This window comes from Gamsiella multidivaricata (genome assembly GCF_025024155.1).
Source record: "Gamsiella multidivaricata strain RSA 2152 chromosome Unknown BC939scaffold_19, whole genome shotgun sequence".
In the NCBI taxonomy this organism is placed as follows: Eukaryota; Fungi; Mortierellomycota; class Mortierellomycetes; order Mortierellales; family Mortierellaceae; genus Gamsiella; species Gamsiella multidivaricata.
This window is the reverse complement of record NW_026251727.1, coordinates 344,824-360,099: the sequence shown is the minus strand read 5'-3', so window position 1 is coordinate 360,099 and position 15,276 is coordinate 344,824. Positions and strand designations below refer to the sequence as shown.

At 49.0% G+C, this 15,276-nt stretch overlaps 5 protein-coding genes across 5 annotated transcripts; 2 read left to right on the top strand and 3 right to left on the bottom strand.

Moving 5' to 3' along the window:
• Positions 1–526: 526 nt before the first annotated feature.
• BC939DRAFT_445904 (uncharacterized protein) lies at positions 527–1,043 on the top strand. The gene has a single exon (XM_051554866.1). It carries the CDS (start codon positions 551–553, stop codon positions 923–925), a length of 375 nt encoding a protein of 124 aa, XP_051414187.1. The 5' UTR covers positions 527–550; the 3' UTR covers positions 926–1,043.
• Positions 1,044–2,506: 1,463 nt separating this feature from the next.
• Positions 2,507–4,845, bottom strand: BC939DRAFT_445903 (uncharacterized protein). The gene is made up of 7 exons (XM_051554865.1): positions 4,550–4,845; positions 4,262–4,449; positions 4,060–4,181; positions 3,871–3,970; positions 3,681–3,774; positions 2,931–3,591; positions 2,507–2,855 (listed from the first exon to the last, which is right to left on the bottom strand). The coding sequence occupies exons 1-7, from the start codon at positions 4,787–4,789 to the stop codon at positions 2,605–2,607; spliced, it is 1,656 nt and encodes a 551-aa protein (XP_051414186.1). The 5' UTR covers positions 4,790–4,845; the 3' UTR covers positions 2,507–2,604.
• Positions 4,846–5,216: 371 nt separating this feature from the next.
• Positions 5,217–9,648, top strand: BC939DRAFT_527374 (armadillo-type protein). The gene is made up of 10 exons (XM_051561414.1): positions 5,217–5,434; positions 5,614–5,695; positions 5,789–5,933; positions 6,040–6,198; positions 6,306–6,827; positions 6,930–7,075; positions 7,171–7,385; positions 7,487–7,573; positions 7,667–8,900; positions 8,993–9,648. Exons 1-10 carry the CDS (start codon positions 5,345–5,347, stop codon positions 9,505–9,507), a joined length of 3,195 nt encoding a protein of 1,064 aa, XP_051414185.1. The 5' UTR covers positions 5,217–5,344; the 3' UTR covers positions 9,508–9,648.
• A 114-nt stretch (positions 9,649–9,762) lies between these two features.
• On the bottom strand, positions 9,763–12,207 carry BC939DRAFT_513724 (uncharacterized protein; the record flags this gene model as incomplete). The annotated part of the gene is made up of 1 exon (XM_051561123.1): positions 9,763–12,207. One exon carries the CDS (start codon positions 12,205–12,207, stop codon positions 9,763–9,765), a length of 2,445 nt encoding a protein of 814 aa, XP_051414184.1.
• A 495-nt stretch (positions 12,208–12,702) lies between these two features.
• On the bottom strand, positions 12,703–15,197 carry BC939DRAFT_445897 (uncharacterized protein). Its single transcript, XM_051554864.1, has 6 exons — positions 14,973–15,197; positions 14,374–14,541; positions 13,727–13,771; positions 13,566–13,623; positions 13,219–13,462; positions 12,703–13,121 (listed from the first exon to the last, which is right to left on the bottom strand). The coding sequence occupies exons 1-6, from the start codon at positions 15,021–15,023 to the stop codon at positions 12,866–12,868; spliced, it is 822 nt and encodes a 273-aa protein (XP_051414183.1). The 5' UTR covers positions 15,024–15,197; the 3' UTR covers positions 12,703–12,865.
• Between the last annotated feature and the right edge of the window lie 79 nt (positions 15,198–15,276).

Below are 15,276 nucleotides of genomic sequence, written 5' to 3'. Positions count from 1 at the left end.
GATCGTTTTACTCTCGATCTCATTTTATTTTAAGAACTGGCGGAAGAACAAAAGGACTCAGGGTCCCCTTTGATTCTATACCGTAAATGAATAGTGCTGGTTTCGTTCTAGGGCCTGTCTGTCTGTCTGTCCGTCTATCTATTCAATAGCACTCCAACACGCTCTCACTTTTTTTTTTTGCGTGCTGCCATTGTGAAATCGTCTTTTTCATATCGTGCTCTCAACTGTTTGATTTCTTTTGTAATGCGTAATGCTTTTCGGACAGTGAGCATCCCATGAGTAACCAAGAATGCGCCTAGAGTCAGATAGCCAGCTAGCCAGCTGTTGACCAAACAGCTCTTTTTCTCGTTGTCAGACAGGGCTGGCCATGGCTATGGATAAGTACCGTACAGTACACACAACACACAGGCGCGATAAAAAGTCAGCAAAGTAGGTCTAGCTGGGGGTACCGCACCCAATTGTATACCGTGCCCCGCGTCCTCCCTCAACCAATGTAAACTACATATCGGCTGTTCTCTTACCACGCAATCCCAGTATTCTGCGTGCATGCATGTATCCCACGGAACAACAAGCCCAACAGACCGCTCAAAGGTGGATTCGTTCCTTCTTCCTTCACTTCTTGGGTGCGTGTGCAAGTGCCACGACTCTGTGTACAGTGCCCTATTTTTTTCTTCTTCCGTCAAAGACCCGCTCCTGGACAATGCGTAATGTTTGCGTGAGTGTTTTTATTTTAACTTCTGTGTGTTATATCGTAGGGGCTTCTATCTTCATCGGACACTGGCTGTTCTATGGGCATGACAGAAATTACGAGAAACAGGATACAAAATCAAAAGGCCCAGGTGTGTGTGTACACATACACTTGCACTGTCAACTGTCGGTCAGAAAAGAGGCCAAAGGGCACCAACAAACCACACCCACCGAGTAATGTAAATGTACTCTGCTGATCATACGATCTATGTACCTCTAATCTTCAAACCCTTTAATCCTCTACGGCACGCCGATCTTGGGATCGTCCATCTTTGACGGACTATAAACCGACTGCCATCTCGTCTAGACTAGACTCTGGGGAAAGGATTTTTTTCCCAATACGTAAAGTAATAGATGGGACAAATTTACGGATCCCTATTCCGCGATCGTCACTCGGCATCATATTTTTTGTTATTCATGAGCAAAAAGACATTTGGGTTCTTGCAGCTCATCATCATCAACAACAACAACAACAACAAAGTGTTTGCAGCGCCTGTCTACAGTAGTTCACAAGAACCTTCAGATACCGTGTGGTTTGTCACAGTCCCTTGCGCAGACAGCCAAATGGTAGAACCAAAATTGTCATTGCACAACAGCAAAAGGAGAGGATCAACCCAACTGGCAAGCCCTGCCAACGGTTTGAATGCAGAACCAGCCCCTGCAGAAGCGTGGGAGGATGGAGTGGAGGGAAATGGTAGAACCACAAAGGATGATAGTGTCGACATATGATTGCTATTTCCCAACCTCAAGGCATGCGTCCGTCTCCGTTTCCGTTGTAGGACTAAGCACCGCCCAATGTTTTTGGCTTGCTTACTTGGGGTGCTTGCATAAATGAGCGCTGTCGCGTGCATACGTTCGTGTAAATGTGGATAGGGCGTGATTGAAAACCCCATCGATAAGAACACATGTAGACTATTGCATGTTGTCTATGGCCCAACTTCAGTCGTACGATCGTTCTCTAATCGCTATAGGCCCTTCTCCACTTGATGTCCGTCTCCACATGTTGGCTGACAAAGTGCATGTGGATTCCCCATGCGTCGCTTTGTAATAAGCGCACCTCCTCTCGTGCGGCCAGCCTAGTATTTTTATGGTTCTTGGGTATTGGAAGTCCGCAAAGGTATCCATGAGAAAATGGAAGTCCATCTGTCGCCTACTAGACTGGCCTTATGGACAGGACCAATAGGCTGCAGTTTAAGCAAGTACGAGGAAAAAAAGAAGAGCAGCGGTCTCGTGCCTCAGTGGGTTCGCAAAAGAGGAGAGCACCCTCTCAACAATTTTGAATTTGGAGCAATTGGGTGACGACAGCGTCGTAAGCAAACTGTGCTGGGGCCAGCTGCATGAACACCCTGTGGAACGAAGGCGGATGCATGATGCAAACACACCCTGCATTATCGGCTTATCTGGCTCCCATCCACATGTACAATCGTCAACTTACACCTTCCTTGTCGGCTTATCGCCTTGTCGAGGGGACATCTGACATAAAACTTGAGCACGTCCATGAAGGCTGAGCGTGTTTACTCAGGGTGATCTGACTATCTATCGCAATCTGCAATCGATCTAGGAATATAGGGTTATCTTTCATTGATGTTAGTTCCGATCGATCGTTTCGATAGCTTCAGGACAAGCTCATGGCATGTATGTGTATACAAAGATGCAGGGGTAGATCCATTACAGGACTACACGAACACACGACCGGACGCCGAAGCATGCGCGATAAGAATCAAAGTGCGGAAGAAGGGTGCGACGCGTTTGGCATCCCACAGTATCTAAGGTTCAATATGTGGCGGTATGCTGATCGTCTATGCACTCATGCTGTGTGTATTTTATTGTTGGGTGAAGGTATTTTATGTGACTCCCCTATTTCTCGGGCAGGTATTTATATGGGTTCATGATGCCGTTGGGGTCAATCATATCCTTGATCCTCCTCATCATGGAAATCATCGATGGTGATTTGGAGTAGTGCAGATGCGGGGCCTTGAAAAGACCCAGACCATGTTCAGACGAGACTGATCCCGCGTGCTTGGAGGTCCACTCGTAGACATATGGCTCAATAACGTTAACGACCTTCTCCGAGTAGCCCTTGGCCGCAATGTTTAGATGTAGGTTGCCTATTCAGCGTAACGAGGTGTGTCTTAGTGCCTGCCAAGTTATAGATCATATGCAGTCCAAAGAGCATCCCTTACCATCACCAATGTGTCCAAAGCCGACGACGCAGTCCACATCCTTGTCCTCGCCTAATACGCCAGCGTCATCCAGTCTGGCGCGCATGTCCTCAACCATTTGATAGAAAACTGGGACAGGGATCGACAGATCGTACTTGTACACCGCTCCTGTCTTCGAGCAGGCTTCAGGAATACCCTCACGGATCGCCCACAGGTTCTTGAACTGGGTCGTATCCTGTGCAACAACACCATCCTGAACAACATCGTCCGTCAGTAGACCCTCCAGGTAGTTGTTCAGCTTCTCGTCATCATGATCCTTGTTGCTTCCACTAGTCTCGATCAAGACGTAGAAGGGATGGGGCGATTCTAATGGGTCGTTCTTTCCTGCAACCAGGTGCTTCTTGACCAGATCGATCGATGCCCTGTCAAAGAACTCGAAAGCTGACAAAATCTCCGAGAGCTCATCCCTGGATCTCTTGTATGCAGCCTGGACCTGCTCAAAACTACTGACGCCCAACAATGCAACGTTGACGGCCTTGGATCGTTTTGGGGCTGCAATGGAGACTCCGGTGACAATACCCAACGTTCCCTCTGAACCGATAAAGAGCTGCTTCAAGTCATATCCGGTATTGTCCTTGCGTAAAGTCGAAAGATTGTCCAAGATTGTTCCATCGGGCAAGACCTATTTGTTCGATTGTAGAGAAATGTAGTTACTAAGCTGTGTTCCAGCAGCTCCGCGCTTCTTTCGACTTCGTTACATCAGTTGCGTACCACTTCCAGGCCGAGAACAGTTCCGTGAAGCGATCCATAACGCAAGAGTCGCAGTCCCCCGGCATTCGTAGCTACATTGCCTCCGATATGGCAGCTATTCGACAAGTTAACAGGTAATTCTGTCAGATACGCTAAAGATGTCTTCACTCGCTGAGAATTCACATACTGAAGTACCGATGATAGGACATACCTTCCTTTTGCGCCAAGATCCAGTGGCATAATGTATCCTCTTTCGGCAAGATAGTTGTCAAGCACTTCCAAAATACACCCAGCATCGCACACCAGTGCGCCTATAGGATAGAGCGAAATCATCCTCCGAATTAGAAAGCCTTTCATGACAGTATTGACTCTAATACATCAAGCGTTTCCATGACTTTACCAGAGACGGCATCAAAGCTCCTGACAGAGTTCATGTTTGCAGTCGAAATGATAATCTCGTCAAACACTGGCACTCCGCCTCCTACAAGGCCTGTGTTTCCTCCTTGGGGGACTACTGCCAACCTATAGTACGGATGAAGAAAGGGTGAGATTTCAGTGACTTCCATGATGTGCGAGACGAGAATGTGCCTGACCGGACGTACCTGTTCTCATTGCAGTAATTCAGGATCTTGGAGACCTGCTCTGTGGACGATGGCTTCAGCACCAACTTGGACTGTCCGCGGTACTTTTGCATCCAGTCGATGTTGAACGCCTCAAGATCTTCCTCGTCCTGCGACACACCCGAGGGCGCGAGGATGGACTTGAAGTATTCAATGTCCTGATCCGTTAGCTATCGCATTGTTAGCATACAGATCGGAGCGCATAAGTAGGTCGTATGTTGGTTGTGTGATTCATTTGGTCCTAAAGTACTGTTGGAAATAGAGAGGTACCTTCTTGAAGGAGTGATCCCTCTTCAGATATGGGTACTTGTCTGAGGTGAAGGGCTTTTTCTCTCCAGTTACAGCCGAGGCATAAGCTGCTTTGGGGAATGTAGAGAAGCCTGCATGGAGAATTTGAGGCGGGGTGAGAACGACCTTTGAAAGCGCTCGTGGCTGCAGTCTGTTGAGAGTTCTTGCTCCTGCGAGACGAAGGTGAGTCGGCAAGCGGGCAGCAGCGGTGGCAGACAACATTCTTGTTGAGTGAGTGAGCGGATGAGACGAATGAGTTGGTTGGGGAGAGAGGAAGGAAAGGAAGAGGTGTTATGCCCCCGCACAGTTTTGATCTCCTCTTTTGGGTTGACTCAACAGATAGGAACCTTAACTGTGAAACAGTCCCTTGCGTGGCAGCAACCATTCCCGTCATATGATATAAATTATGGTTAACGCGGTTCCAGGGCAGGAACCGCACAGCATTCTCCCTGGTAATTGCGCACAAAGAACTGGTTGCCGGCCAGGAGCATCTTTCAAAGAAAGAGGAGGGAGATTAGTAGAGAACAAACGTGCGACCCTTCTCCGTACTAAACATACGCGTTGTTTGGCTTACCCCTGAGGGTGACTGCCACTCAACGGCTATGTTTTTTTTTTTTTCTTTTTTTTTTTATGTTGCCTTCATGGCTCACTTCTCCTCGCCACTCCTCGTCCTTCTTCACACCTTTTCTCCTCTCCATCCCTTCTTTTCATTTGCGGATCATCACCTTTGTTGTTCTATTCATTCAAATTCAAGGAGATCTGCAAACGACTGAAGTCATGGACATCCAAGCACTCTACAGCCTGTTCCAGGCCACATTCCAGCAGGACACCAATGTCCGCATGCAGGCTGAGTTGCAGCTAAAGCAGGTACTGATCACGCTCCTGGGAACACGTTCTCGAATCCCCACATAGACACATGCTTACTTGTCGCGTGGATATCGTAAATACCGCAAGGGTCTTTTTCTCTTGAAAATGCGTGTCAGGTTATGTGTTATTAACGCGCTTCCTCTGTCGTTTTTTTTTTTTTATTTTTTTTTATTGTGTAGCTCGAGGGCACTCAGGGCACCCTTCTTTCGTCCATGCAGATCATCGGATCTGAAGAGTCAGATATGCATGTGCGCCAGGCTGGTAAGTGCTCGCGTGAACTTTACCTTCGGTGGGCACAGTTGGCGTGGGAGAATGACAAGGTTATTCATACTATACAACACATTGCCACTGTAGCATCAATCTACTTTAAGAATGCCATCAAGCGCTACTGGTTCGAGTCAGAGTCTGCACCCGAGCACCTCAAGATCTCTGAGGGTGACAGGGATACCATCAAGAGCAACATTCTTCAACTCTTGGCCAGCACTCCTCCAGTCGTCCGGTAAGGCAACCTTCCCTCGACCAGTAGACTGTCGTCCATCATGCACAGAAGAGCGTTTGCTAATATAGGGACTTTCTTTCATTTACTTTCTTGATCGACAAAATAGCACTCAGCTGATTACTGTTCTCGGAGTGATTCTCGCCAACGACTTTCCCGCCAAATACCCAGGCTATCCCAGCCAAGTCCAGGCCCTGCTTCAGTCACAGGATCCCAAGATTGTCTACGTTGGATTGGTGGCGTTGAAGGAACTTACTCGCGTCTACAAGTATGTCCTTGCCATGTTCTTCAGCTGAAATACCGTGCGTTGCTGCCACAAAAAGTATTCTGACTGACTTTCTCATCATCATCCTGTGTGAAAACCCTTGTTATAAGATTCAAAGTTTCGGATCGCGAACCCGTCGAGGAGATTATTGCTACTTTCTTCCCGACCATTCAGCAAATCGGCACTGGATTGGTCTCTGCCAACAACGTCGAGGCCGCGGAGATGCTCAAGATCATCTTCAAGTGCTACCACCACACTATTCAGCTGGACCTCTCGGAGCGCCTCCGCGATAACTCGTCCCTCGTTCCTTGGGGTACCCTCTTCATTCAAATGGTCGAGAAGCCAGTCCCTACCGAGGGTCTTCCTACAGATTTAGAAGAGCTGGAGAAGCACCCCTGGTGGAAGGCGAAGAGATGGGCATACCAATGCCTGAACCGTATTTACACTCGTTACGGAAACCCTACTGCTTTGACTTCGGAGTCGAAGTTCAAGGCCTTTGCCACCGGCTTTGTCCACAACTTTGCGCCCAACATTTTGTCCGCATATATGAAGCAAGTCGAACTCTGGGTTGCTAAGCAAGCGTGGCTCAGCCCTCGCGTCCTCTGCTTGATGGGTAACTTTTTCGAGGAGAGGTACTGTCTTGGCCAAATTTGATCATGAAGATTGTACACTCAGTAACTTCAACAATATGGACTAATATGATTCCTGGGGCCTTTTTTATATTCGCGGAACAGTGTCAAGGACAAGCACATGTGGTCATTGATGAAGCCCCACTCCGAGACTTTGATCACGCACTTTGTGTTCCCTCAACTGTGCTTCACACAAGCAGATGAAGCGCTCTGGATCGATGATCCCGTCGAATATGTTCATGCCAAGATTGGTAAGAGCAACCCCAGTCTTGCCTTTTCAGTATGAAAGAAAGGACCTCCATCAACCTCATTGATTGTTAAATACAATGCTCATTACTTCCAATAGATGTCCTTGAGGATTTCAGCAGCCCTTCAACAGCAGCGACCAACTTTATGACCGTCATGGCTCGCTACAGGCAGAATGCCTTTATGCAAGTCCTTTCCCTCGTCAACAATGTTCTTCAGAAGTACAATGAGTCCCCTGCAGAGGCCAAGAATCCTAGGGAGAAGGATGGTGCTTTGGTCATGATTGGAGCCTTGGCCCCACTGATCCTCCGCAAGGTGAGCGCAAGTCCCGGCGCACAAACACACACATTCGTGTCTTTAATATTCAAAATCCTTGCTGACGCCTTTTGAATTTTTTAATTTGCTCCGCTGTATAGAAATCGCTGGCCCAGAGCATGGAGCCCTTTATTGTCAACCACGTCTTTCCAGAGTTCAAGAGCCAGTTCCCATTCCTCCGCGCTCGTGTATGTTGGCCCGAGCAAGAAGAGATGCGTGCTATGCAGGTCTAAAATTGTTTCTGACTAACGCTCGTTATTCATTTTGTATATTACGCATAGGCCTGTGAAATGATTAACCACTTCAGTGAGCTGGACTTTGAGGATTCCAACAATGTCGCTATCGCTTTCACCAGCTTGATGGAGAGCCTTCGCGATAGCCAACTTCCTGTCAAGGTCACTGCTGCCTTGGCCCTTCGCCCCATGATCCGCCATGATGACGTTCGCGAGGCCATGAAGCCTCATCTCCAGTTCATCATGCACGAGCTCTTGTCTATTACCAACCAGATCGACGTTGACACACTCTCGGAGGTCATGGATGAGTTCGTAGAGGTATTTGCTCAGGATCTAGCGCCATTTGCTGTGCAGCTGTGTGAGCAGTTGCGTGACACCTTCTTGCGCATCTGCGCCGATATGGGTCCCAGTGCTGATGGCTTGGAGGACGTTTCAGACCGCGCCATCGACGAGGCCTCTGACAAGACGATGGCTGCCATGGGTGTTCTCAAGACCATGGGCACCCTGATCTTGAGCTTGGAGAGCACACCCGAGGTGTTGAACCAGCTCGAGATTGCACTTTTGCCCGTGATTACGTTCACACTACAGAACGCGATCATTGACCTGTTTGATGGCGTTTTCGAAATCATTGACAGTTGCACGTTCTCCGCTAAGGCCATCTCAGTCAATATGTGGGGCGTCTTTGAGCTGATCTACAAGACCTTCAAGGAGTCGGCACTGGATTTTATGGAGGAGATGCTGCCATCGATCGACAACTACATCTCCTATGGCAAGGAGGTGTTCTGCACGAACGAGAATGTGCAGCACACGATTTACGATATCATCGAGACAGTGATGAAGAGCGACCGTCTCGGTGAGAACGATCGCGTCTGCGCCTGCAAGTTGGCCGAGTCCTTCATGCTGAATTGCCGTGGCCACGTCGACAAGTATGTTGCCCCTATCCTAAATCTGATCTTCCATTATCTGGCTCCCGAGGAGGGCATCCAGACGGTCGAGTTCCGTGTCCAGGCTACTGAGGTTGTAATGAACGCTCTATACTACAATGCGCCCGTGACCCTGCGTCTCTTGGAGGAGAACGGATGGACTCAGCGCTTCTTTGAGGTCTGGTTCGCGAACCTGGACAAGTTCTCGCGCGTGCACGACAAGAAGCTGTCGATTTTTGCCCTGTGCGCTATTATCAATGTCCCTGTCGAGCAGTTGCCCGCCACGCTCCAGAGCGCATGGCCTCAGGTGTTAAACGGAATTATCCGTAACTTTGAGGGTCTTCCCACCGCTCTTGCCAGTAAGCATCTTTTAAACGTCTATTCTCTCTTGAGCTCATATTTTCGAACGACAATCTGTTAACGGTATCCGCCATTTTTTCATGTTCATTAGAGCGCAAGGAGATGGAAAAAATGTATAACATCATCTCGGACGACGAGGATGAAGATGACGAGGATGATGACGATGAGGATGAGGAAGGACAGACTGCTCTGGAGAAGGCGCTCGCCTCTGACGAGGAAGGTATTGAGGAGGACTGGGTCGACGACGAGGAAGATGTCTATGACGAGGGCCACGAATATCTCGAGTACCTGGCTCAGCAAGCAGCGAAGAAGAGCGCCGCCAAAGAGGATGGCGAGGAAGAGGATGACGATGCGGAGGAGGATGAGGATGAAGATGATGCTGACGATCTAGAGGAGGAGATCTACTTTGAGTCGCCTCTGGATGACCTGGATCCATATGTTGTTTTCGGTGAGGTCTTCACAGGGCTCCAGCAGCACAACCCTGCATCGTACAATGAGCTCACGAAGGCGTTGACGGCCGAGCAGCAGGCGTACGTGATGCATTTGCTGCAGGTCGCCAAGGCGAATGCCGAAGCTGCTACTGAAGCCGCTGCTGGCGAAGCCTAAAGGACGCCGTACTGTTGTTTAACATGATATACCAAGAAAAAACAAAAAAAGCCAATAGCAAGCACTCCAGAACAAGCATCTTCCAAGTCGCAAACAAGGCACACACTGCACAATATAATAAAATACAAAAATAATAAATGCATTCGCATCTCAGTCTCCCTTTCACGCTCTTTCACGCGCCTTGACGCGTCCTCGACGCGTCTTTTTATGTTCCTTCATTAATGGAACTGTTATGGACGCATTGTTTGCGTTTTGCTACTTTCTGACCTTATTGCTTCTTGGGTCTCTTCTCCTGAGTAACCCAAGCGTGCTCCAGAGCTTTAGCCGATGGGTCTTCCTCCGGATCCCTGATCTTTTGTGGTCAAGAAGACCGCCTCTAATCCTACCCAGACGGAGCCTTGCTTTAAAACTCTTTTCATTTTTCTTCTTCTTCTTGCCTTGTCTACATGCACCGGATTCTGCTTCTGAAACCATAGCCGATATGCTCTTCTCGCCCTGTTCCGTAACCTGGCCGAATGTGCCGAACTCTGCCCCTGCTACTCCTGTGACTAAGGCGAAAGACTTCTCACGCAAGGCCACGCGGTTCCTTCGGACCTCCGTCGCTTCGCTCCGCCGACCCTCCAAGATCAGAGTTGTCTCACGAACATGGGACTGGCGAATCCATTCCCTCGGAGGATTCGTTAAATTAGCTCCGCCGCTGCTTGGGGTGCTGCTGTAAAGAGGATCCTCGTCCGAGGTCTCGTGTTCGGGGATATGGTCCTGTTGGGCACGGGCCAGATCTTCACGGAAGACTAGCGGCCAGTTCTCGTAGTCGTCGGCGGTCGGGGATTTATGGTGCAGAGTGTTTTGTGCCCCACGGCCTTCGTCGCTGCTGCCGCTGCCGCTGTCGCTGGGGCGTGTGGCCGAAGGCAGGGACGAAATGAGGTGGTTGTTGGGATTCAGATCTATCGTAAACGGATCATGTTCACTGCCGGCATTGTCTTTGTTGAGAGGGTTTACGAGAGCATGGGCGGATGCGTGTGAGCGACCTAGGTTCTGAACCCGTGGATCTTGATAGGAGGGCTCGATACTATCATCAGAGGCGTATTCTTCAGAGTACCGGCCACGCGATGTTTTGGGACGCCTGGGATAAGACCGCAAATGGCGCTGCAGGTCGTCATCATCATCACTGTCGCTGTCGTTGTGGGTGTCGTTTATAGGACCTCCATATATATTGCGACGGTGCCTTTCATGCCCGCGACAGGGAGTGGTGCCGTAGTGATGATGTGTTCCGCCTTGGAAGAAGTTCGTAACGTGCTTGATTACTGCCTGGGGTGCTGTGCCTGAAGTTGACGAAGTGGCAATGACTGCACCATACCGTTTATCTCGTCTTCTGTCACGACGTGAGTTCGAGTTGGACCCGTGTGAGAGATTGTGAGAAGCATTGTGTGTTCGTGCTCGTGAGCGGGATGTACCCGTATGGCAAGAAGGAGAGCGACTATTAGCTGGTGTAATAGATGGCGCAAGACTGGGACCCGATCTTGTGGCAGCAGGATTCCGTGTTCTTCGTTGACTCTGTGTCCCAATGTTGCTACAGGTATAGGAGGAGGAATCTAGGGCGGAAGCCCGCGAACTGGCATGGTGTCGTGCCGTGTTGATACTGTGAGGAGGCCCACTGCCTCCTCCCTGTGGTTGCTCTGCACCCTGTTCCCCTTTACCTTCGTTCTTCTCTGCGAGGATCCGATTTCGGGCTACAGATGCCTCATACGGACTCGCGAACGGACACTGCTGGGGACTCCACCCGAACATTGTCCAATTCTCATCCACCTGTTCATTATCTCTTTCCTCCTCCTCCACCGCCTCTTCCTGCTGGATCTGACCAAAATCATTCTCGGCCGTCCGCAACGTCAACATCTCACCTTTCAGCTCCTTCCTCAACGCTCTTCCGACACCTTTACAACACCTCCTTTGCGACTCCAAGTCCCTTGTCATCTTCGGGATCACCATATCATACACCACATCTGACAACAACGGCTCCATTCCCGCGATCACTCTGAACATCTGTCCCTGAAGCTGTCGTACCGCATGCCGGTGATCTAAGAGCAATTGATGAATATTCCGGGACAGCGTAAAATGTAATGCTCCAAGGATGTCCTTGTAATTGATCTGAAGCTCGATATAGCGTTCCGTCCAGTCTACATCGGCGCCTTCGTCGTCGTTGACGGCTTCCTCATCAGCGCTATAGGCTTGAGCTGGGACTGGGATTGATTCAGAGAGCGGGTCTTGCCCGTTGGCACTTGCTTGGCAATCACCTCGTCTAGCGGCATCATACTCCCTCAGGACATCGTCCATCCTTGAAAAGTGGACCACCCGAGGCTGCACCCCTCGCGAAGGTCCCATTCCAGCACCAGTTTCTCCATCCTTAGGCGTTGTCCTCACATCGTGTTCTCGAGATGCTTCGGTGGTGTTTTCTATGGCTGTATCGGTGATTCGGGTGGTTGGCACACTATGCAGGAGATGAGATGTCACATTCGTTTCTGAAGACGCGCTCGTGTTGGTGTTAGCTTTGGTCCTGAGGTCAGTATCTCGGCACTGTTTCTGTTTCTGCTGCTGCTGCTGTTGTTGCTGTTGTTGCTGGAGACTGCGCTGGCGCTTCCAGAGCACAGGCTTAACCTTCTGTCGAACTACCCACGACGCGATGCGACGCGTCGTAAAAAGCATATTGAAAACTTTGGTTAGAAAAAATGTTCCCCAAATCCATCTACTGTGCTATATATACATCCCATTCAAACAAACAAATGTCTACGCATTTACTATGATACCAGACGTTTCTGTCTTTTTCCTTTTCTTTCACCTTCACATCGTTATGGTGAGCGCGAGACGACTGGGTGCATTGATGGATTGTGTCTTTCTTGAGCATATTATGAGGATGTATCCTGTAGGGATCAAGATGGGATATAAAGTACGAGCAAAAAAACGAAAAGCGGAGAGAAAAGAAAGGCAGACAACACCGACATTCATTGCTTCACCACGATCGTTTTTTTTTTCTTTTTGAGAGAGAGAGAGAGAGAGAGAGAGAAAATATGTCTTTCACTCTTTGTACACATTGATAGAACATTAATTCCGTACAGGATATCCATGCATGACTCCTCCACAAAAGAGTCTTTCAACAACATCCGCCATTCCTGGCACCACACAATTGGGAAAGAAATAAAAAAAAAAAAATAAGGAACGCGATCGTCATTTATTTCAAACATCACCACTGTCCTTGTCTTTGTCGTCAGTTCATCTTTCTAATCAACACGCGACAACATACACTTCCAATCACTATAAAAAAAAAAAAACGAAAAAACAGACTCCGCTTGTTTTCGAAGTCTTTTTACTGCGCGCGAGCATGTGCGCCAGCAGCGGGCTGCTGAACCGCAGCCTGACCGAATCGTGTGATCGCCCCACGGATCGTCGTGTACGCCTGCGCAGCAAAAGGTGGAATCTTCGAGTTACCACCCGGGGGCAGAATCAGGTTATCGAGACGGGCACGGATCAGCGCGAACGCCGCACGCGTGTGAAGAGAGAAGAAGTAGCGGAAGCGCAAAAAGTTGGCGTACACAATAGGCGACAAGAACGACGACTGGAACCTATACAAGTAAATCCCATGAACATTTTGATTGGCAACATGAGAAGGGTTGTCTACTTTCAATTGCTTCATAGTTCCCGAGTCTTCTGGAGACTTACGTGATGGCACCAAAGATCAAGGAACCCATGACACCGATGACCTCAACATAGGCAACAAAGGCCATGGCGGTGGCATGGTTCTTTTCGGTCCAGACCTGGATCTTGCGAGAGATCGCTGCAACCTGAGCATGGGTGGGGTGATTCGTGCCAGCGACAGGAGCAGGGAAGAAGGCGGGGAGGATGTTTGTCCTTGTGTAGTTGAGAGAGTTAAAGAACGCAAAAATGGCGTAGGGGATCATAGGCGCTAATTTCCAACGGGGAAAGAAGGAAAGAGTGGGATGTTAGTTCTACTGTCTACCTGCAAGTGTTGCCCTGGTGTCGAGATCCGTTCAGTCGCATCCACCTACCGAGCATAGGAGTGGATCTCCACCAAAAGATAGCCATCAGCAGGTACTGGACATTTTCCTATTATGATGGATAAGATCGTGTCGGAAATAAGATATCAGCTTGCCTGCGTCAATATATAGCAGTAGTACAGTCGTTCATGTTGCCTGCGAGATTGGAATACCTCGCTGAAGAGCGTCTGCGCGAATTGTGCCGTGAATTGGATGGCCTATACAGTAAAAAAACAATTCAAAAAATACGAATGAAAAGGGTTAGTTGTGTGTCTTTCCGCGCGTCCCTGCATCCGGATCACGGTCCATATGCTCCTTCCTGTAAAGTGATCGTTGGTTTCTTCTGCTGTCGGTGTTGCTACAAAGGTGGCATGCGCTGAGAACCCAGCATTTGCCAAGAAGGCCAAGCCCACAAATAAATCGAATTTGGGCAATTTATTTGCCCTCCTTTTCGGCGTGCAATTCCTGCTCTCAAAACGATGTTGTCCTGCCAAGGGTCGGTGTGCGAGGGCAGAAACTATGATCGGTTCTCAATAACGTCCATTTTTACGCCTCATCCTTTGCTCAGGTGGGCGGACAACAACCTCGTTGGACGATCGAAAGGTGCAACCTCACTGCGCGCATTTCCGTAATGCCTTTTTTTTTTTTTTCTTTTTCCCTTTTCTGTCCACACTTTATCGACACAAGGAGTCTTCTAATATTTGTCTCTGCCAAGAAATAGTACATTGTATACCAGATTCACTTGCCCAGCCTTCGAGTTGACCCCAAACAATGCTCCCCCCAGTATAGCATCAATAACGCAATCAGATATGGGACTTACAGGGAAAGACTTGTACACGACAACGCTGTAGCTGACCAAGGCACCAAAGAAGGCGCGCGAGTACCAATGCGCTCCGGCCTTGGAGTTGAACGTGACCCAGTAGGGCAGATACATTGACGTGCAGACCAGCATCATGACATGGCCTAACCACCACACAAATTGAGGGCCCTATTCAGAAGAAGAAAAAAAAAAAAAAAAGGCGAATGAAGAGAACAGCGTACTGTTGGTGAGAATGCAAAAGTGACGATTGCAGATCAAGCTTTTGAGGTTGTTCTGGGGGGTTTGTCGTCATCTGGCTGCTGGTGTCCTTTATGCGTCTCAGTTTGTTGGTCATTCCCTTTTAGCTGATCAAAAAAAAAAGGAAAGAAAAGAGCCAGCACGCGTTAAAGCCGCGCGTCGTGTTTGCGCCAGAATCGTTGCTGGCTCACAATATCCATCATCCAGACTTAACAACTGAAGACGTCGGGGTATGTGTGTGTGTATGTCTGCGTACGCCTCTTTATGCTCGTTGACGAACAGTAGATAGGGCAGGGTACGGCAGTGCTGAGGGGTCATCCTGTTGCTTTACTATGCTTTTTTTCGGTGGTGACGAGTGTTACCTTGACGAGGGCCTGCAGACGTTCACTGAGAGTCAAGGGAGCAGCGGGCATGGTTGTTAATATGGTGGGGGGATGATGGACGAGGACGAGACTACAGGTGTTAAGTGGCGGTAACAAAGAGGCTCCTGAGGTTGGGTGTTGGTGTTGGTGTTGTTGTTGGTGTCGCTGCTGTTGCTGTTACTGCTGATGAATAAAGAGAGGGGAAGGGATGGAGTAGAAGAAAAGAGAAAGAGAAAGAGAAAGAGAAAGAGAAAGAGAAAAGAGACACAAGGGTCGACCCATTATTGGCACATTTGGCTGTCAT